This window comes from Schistosoma haematobium, chromosome 1, assembly GCF_000699445.3.
Source record: "Schistosoma haematobium chromosome 1, whole genome shotgun sequence".
Lineage (NCBI taxonomy): Eukaryota > Metazoa > Platyhelminthes > Trematoda > Strigeidida > Schistosomatidae > Schistosoma > Schistosoma haematobium.
This window is the reverse complement of record NC_067196.1, coordinates 24,986,386-24,991,976: the sequence shown is the minus strand read 5'-3', so window position 1 is coordinate 24,991,976 and position 5,591 is coordinate 24,986,386. Positions and strand designations below refer to the sequence as shown.

General features: G+C 38.8%; 1 protein-coding gene across 1 annotated transcript; it reads right to left on the bottom strand.

Annotated features, from left to right (window-relative positions):
- Positions 1-3,689: 3,689 nt before the first annotated feature.
- MS3_00000181 (uncharacterized protein) lies at positions 3,690-4,262 on the bottom strand (the record flags this gene model as incomplete). Its single annotated transcript, XM_051208051.1, has 1 exon — positions 3,690-4,262. A coding segment is annotated over one exon (477 nt), but the record flags the coding sequence as incomplete, so codon positions are not given.
- Positions 4,263-5,591: the final 1,329 nt, after the last annotated feature.

Here is a 5,591-nt window from a genome sequence, read left to right as displayed (position 1 = left end):
CATGTTAGTTTGTGTTCAATCACTGTTTAGGAGTCAGTCTGCGGCGGAATAGTTGTATACTTCCCTTTGCCATCAAGTGACTCATCAGTTGACATCAGTTTATGACGAAGCTTGAAATGATTGTCTCCCAATAAACATCGGGTTGTGTACCCTCCACCTAATAAATAATCAGCTGTGACATTTAAATTTGTGTCAATATAATCCCCTATTTCATTCTGTAGGTAGGCTTAAGATACTAATTTTCATCAGTAAATTAACGATATATGTGATATAATTACTTACGCCTGATACCCCTTGTGTAGGGACATAGGCCGCCAACCAGAATTCTCCATCCAACACTGTACTGAGCAATCCTTTCAACTAGTTGCCAGTTCCTATTCATCCTTTTCATATATGCCTCTAATCATCGACGCAGTATGTTCTTCGGTCTTCCAGTTTTCCATTCCCATGATAGACTCCGAGTTACAACCTACCTCGTGATGTAGTTTGGTGATTTCCTCAATATATGTCCTATCCACTTACATCATCTTTCCTAATTTCCTCTTCATTTCGAAACTGATCTGCTCTCTCTCTCTCTCTCTCTCTCTCTCTCTCTCTCTCACACACACAGTAATCTATTATTGGTGGTATCCGATCAACGGAAATTCAGTACCTCACATAGACAATTGTTTATAAATGTTTGTACTGTTTTGATGAAGATGATGATGATGATGATGATGGTTGTAGTAGTTCTCCAAGATTGAGCTGAGTACAATGGAACTATCTGTCTTGACGTTCATATTGAAAATTTTGACATTGATATTGGTTGACAGTTGTTTCGAGTTCCATATGTTCTTCAACTGTGTGAATATTGTCCTAACATTGTAAATCCTCACATATACATCTGCATCAGTTCCTCCATGTTCATCGATGATGCTTTCCAGACACGTGAATGTATTCACCTGTTCGAGAGTTTCTCCATCAAGTGTGATTGTGTTGGTGTTCTCTATGTATGCTGATGCCTAGTGATGCAGAGTCTGCTGCTACACTGGTTGTCTTGCTCTGTATTTGTTGGTGTGTATGGGATAGAAGTATATATGCTATAATAGCAGACTTCTTTTCAGAGAGAAATAGTACATAATGACAATGGATATCTGTCCAATCCCGAAAATGGGTTTATTGATATTAACTAAGGAAATTAAAATAATCCATAGACTTTCATGAATGTATATACTGTAATATTAACCACAAAAGGAACCTTGTAAGCCATTCATGGTGCTTCTATAATTAAGTACAGAATCCACTTTATAAAACATTAGGTATATTATTTTTTTATTTGCAGTCGACTTCAGTAGTTTTCTGTTAAACAGTGCTATATATAAATAACTAATCATGATTATTTTTAATAGAACAGTATGATAATAAGTAGCGAAATTTGCTCTTCACCAAAATCAAATTATTGTAATTACTTTGTTTATACTCAATAAATCTAGTTGAATTAATGTGATACATGTTCATAACGGATATTGTTTTCCTTTAAGTGCTCTTTCAATCTATACGAAGACACGACTCATTCATTCAGAATCAACCTAAGGTAAATAATATTTGTATTCGGACCTTGTTCCATTAAAAGAGGTTATAGCACGTTAACTATGTAACTCTATTATTACACTTAATGAAATTACATGTTGTCCTGGCTTTTGTTCACTACAATATTTACTGGTGGAAACGGCAAAATGGAGTATCACTTACGAAACGATCTTTAAAATGTGAAAAATACAATCCTTGAAACTTTGACTCTCCATGTATATATATATATATATATATATATATATATATATATATATATATCTGTTGGCCATACAACAAAACATTATAAGAAAAAAATCTAAAGCAGCGGCATTTTCAGTGAACAGCCACCGGGATGTCCATGATAATCTGTACCGTAACTCACGTTTGCATAAGTCACAGACTGAAACTTAGGTTGACCTTTCCATAAATCTGTTTCATTGTGTTAAATTGACCTTGAAAACTATGTCTCCACTTTGGTTATGCCAGTAGTTTAACAACATTATTTTTAGCTTCTCTCTGTCTGTCTGTCTACATAATTTCCAACTGATTGAGGTAGAATTTTACAACCTTAAACACTGGTGACAATGCTATCGTCTATCTACACGGTTCTTGATGACGAAATACTGATTTCACTAAATGAAAATCTATTTTGCACATACAATCAAGTGTCACGTAGGTTACTTTTACTTGGAATTTCTCATTCCTTAGTGAAACAAACCTCCTATTATCCATGATCCGTAAGGGTTATTCAAACTTCAGCTATTCTGCCTGACCCTTTTTGGGGTCAGAGCGGATTGGATACTGATGTACGCTTAGTTCAAATGAATATGTATGAGTCATCATCATCACTATCATCCAAGTTAGTTTTTTCAGAGGTCGATAGTCTGGTTCGTCCTATTTGCTATAGCTTTGTCTCATTGTCGTACACCCCCACGTTTTAACGTTAACACGATGAGACTTGAGTGTCTACACACGTGACTCATCATTTCGTGTGTAAATTCGAGCTTAAACCAGTCAACATCATTGTGTATGTGTATGTATGTGGTTTTAGGTTAAGGCGGATGATATACAATTATTTCGGACTGTCGACCTATTCTTTTTATATGTAGAATATTCGGTGTTTGTAAGCAGAGCAAGAGAATGTCCCCTAGTTTTGTTTGGTTTTATCAAAACATGACAAATTAATGTCACTTCACAAAGCTTTTCTATTGGAAGTAATTTATGACGTTAATCGATCACAAGATGTTTTAGTAATAGATTTAATGTTGAAAGAATAAGCACAATGTAAAAGTATTTAGTAAGAAAATGGTGAGAATAAATGGTCGCAACGTTAAATTCAACCCATGCACTTTAGATGTCATTATTTGTTTAAAATACATAAGGATTCTAAGATATCTTTCGTACGGAAATAAATAGCCATCAAATATTCACATTAATCTGACTATTTGTCTAAACTGTATTATTTATTTATTTGAACGCATAAGTATTGGTATAAAGGGGCACCAAATACATATGTGCCACACAATAATAATAAGGATGTGAAGAGATAGAGGATGTAAAGTGTATAGAAGAAAAAGGGGAACAGTAACGAACAGAAATTAGTGTATGATAGTGAAATAATAATAATAGGACAGGTGTAACGGGGTTAAAATCGTCATGTGTGGTATTGTTAACAGACTCTGTTTTCTTTCTATTGCAGGGCAACCAAGAATAAATGCTTTAGAAGAAGGAGAGCAAGCTCTGCGTGCACTAAACTTACAGGATGACTCATGAGACTGTTTGTAAACTAGCCCTCCTTTTCTGTACTTAACCTGCGAACTTTAATTTTCAAATAAACGGCTGGTGGTCCCCATTCCGTGTTCTCTCAGTGTTGTGAAGTGTTCAATTAACATTTTGTGTTTGTGGTTTTAGATCTTTCCGCTCGTTCCAGTGACTGCTGATTACACGAGTTACACAGGCAGTTCAGTTGGTAAAGGTACAACCAGAAAGAATTCTTGCATTTGAAGAGGTACGTCCATTTTTTATAAAGAAAAGCAAAAGAAAGTTACAGAGGGATCTCCACTGGCTTCCATTCTAAGCCATATCTGATAACGTCTTAAGCCACTGCGTTCCACCATATCTAGGTCACAATTGATTGATTGGTTTCCTGTTGACTACCCCCAACCACCATCTAAACCATCTCTAGGTCCCCAACCAGCGAGTCGTGAAGGAACAACAGAAGCCACGACACTATGTCATACACTGACCACCTCTCTGCTTTTCTCCAACCAGTCCCAGTTTTGGCAAATAATACACGACGTGGGATTCTCTAGGACGACATTCGTAGAACATAACCAAGCCACTGGAGTCGATGTTTCAAGATACCAATTGATACCAATTGAATTGTCTCTGTACCCGAACACACGATACCGAACCTCTGCATTACTAACATGGTGTTGCCACTGGATGCCAGCAATCCTTCGGAGACAACAATGATCAAACACAGAGAGTTGTCTAACATCCTCAACTCGGAGAGGCCAGGTTTCACAAGTATAGAACAAATCTGCTCTCACCGACGCGTTGTAGATCCGACCCTTTACAGCCAGACTAACATCACGAAGGCGCCAAAGATGGTCCAAATTAACATAAGCTGCTCTGGCCGTCACTATACATGGACTGACCTCATCACTGACGCCACCACAAGCACTTATGCAGCTACCCAGATACACGAGCTTCTGGAATACTTCTATCTGCTCACTACGCAGGGTGAGTGCAGGATCACGTTCCTGCCAGTATTGTAAAAGTATTTTACACTTTTAAGGTGCAAAACACGTACCATACCTACGGACACTAATTGCCAACTCATTAAGTGCGAATTGCATGACTTGGGTATTATCGCAAAGTAAGACAATATCATCCGCATACTCAAGGTCGAGAAGTCTTTCTCCAGGTAACAGATTCACACCGCCATTACTTACAACCATCAGAGCTGTCTCCAGAATGTCGTCGATAGCAAAGTTGAAGAGGAATGGTGAGATTGGGCAACCCTGCCTAACCCCACTGCTCGAATGAAACAATGGAGAGAGGTGGTTGTATTCCCTTATTCTGCCTGAGATGTGTGTATATAGGGCATTTAAGATGTTAATAAACTTTTCACACCCTTCTTCAATAGACGATCCTAGAGAACAGTCCTATCCAACTAATCGAAGGCAGCCCAGATGTCAAGAAACATTACGATTGTTGACCTTTGACAAATATGGCGGTGTTCTAATATTTGGCAGAGAGTGAAGATATGATCAATACGTCCTTGACCAGAACGAAAACCAGCCTTCTCCTCACGAGCAAATCTTTCTCGGGTTTTGAACAATCCACAAAGTATGACGGAAGCCAATAGTTTGTAATAGGAAGTAGACTTATCCCTCGATAGTCCTTACAGGAACCCTTTTTAGAGATAGGGACAACTATCGACTCATTCCATGACGTTGGGACACTCTCTAGCTACCGAACCCTTTCAAACAACTCAGTCAGTTCCTTAACCAGAAAGTCAACACCATCCTTAAAAAGTGCAGGAGGTAAGTTGTCCGGCCCTGATGATTTGTAGCGCTCCAAGAGTTGGAGTTCCTTGCGGACTTCCACCTCGTTCGGTGAATCAGCCGTCACAGGCCATGGAGAGTAAGACGGTCTAATTGATGTTGCCAGGACAGTAGAACAGTTGAACTGCCAGGACGCAGAGGGGGGGCGTCAAGTGGCACATAGGCGATGACTGTGCCGAAAGTTAGTGCTAGCCAGAAATAGGTTGTGGTCTGTGCATAGTTGCAGTAGACGGTCCCCGTTATCTGACCTGCGACCAACATGTCCTCATTGGCCACCCAAACGACTCACTCCTGTGTCACGACGCCCAACTGAAGCTAGTACTACAATGTCTGTTGAACGCATTTTTTGTAGAAGAACATCTAACTCGTGATAAAACTTATCCTTGGTCGCATATAGGCTGAAATCTGTCGGAGTGTAGGCCGAGATGACGAAAAGACATAATTTCTCACATCAATTTCTTCTCACTT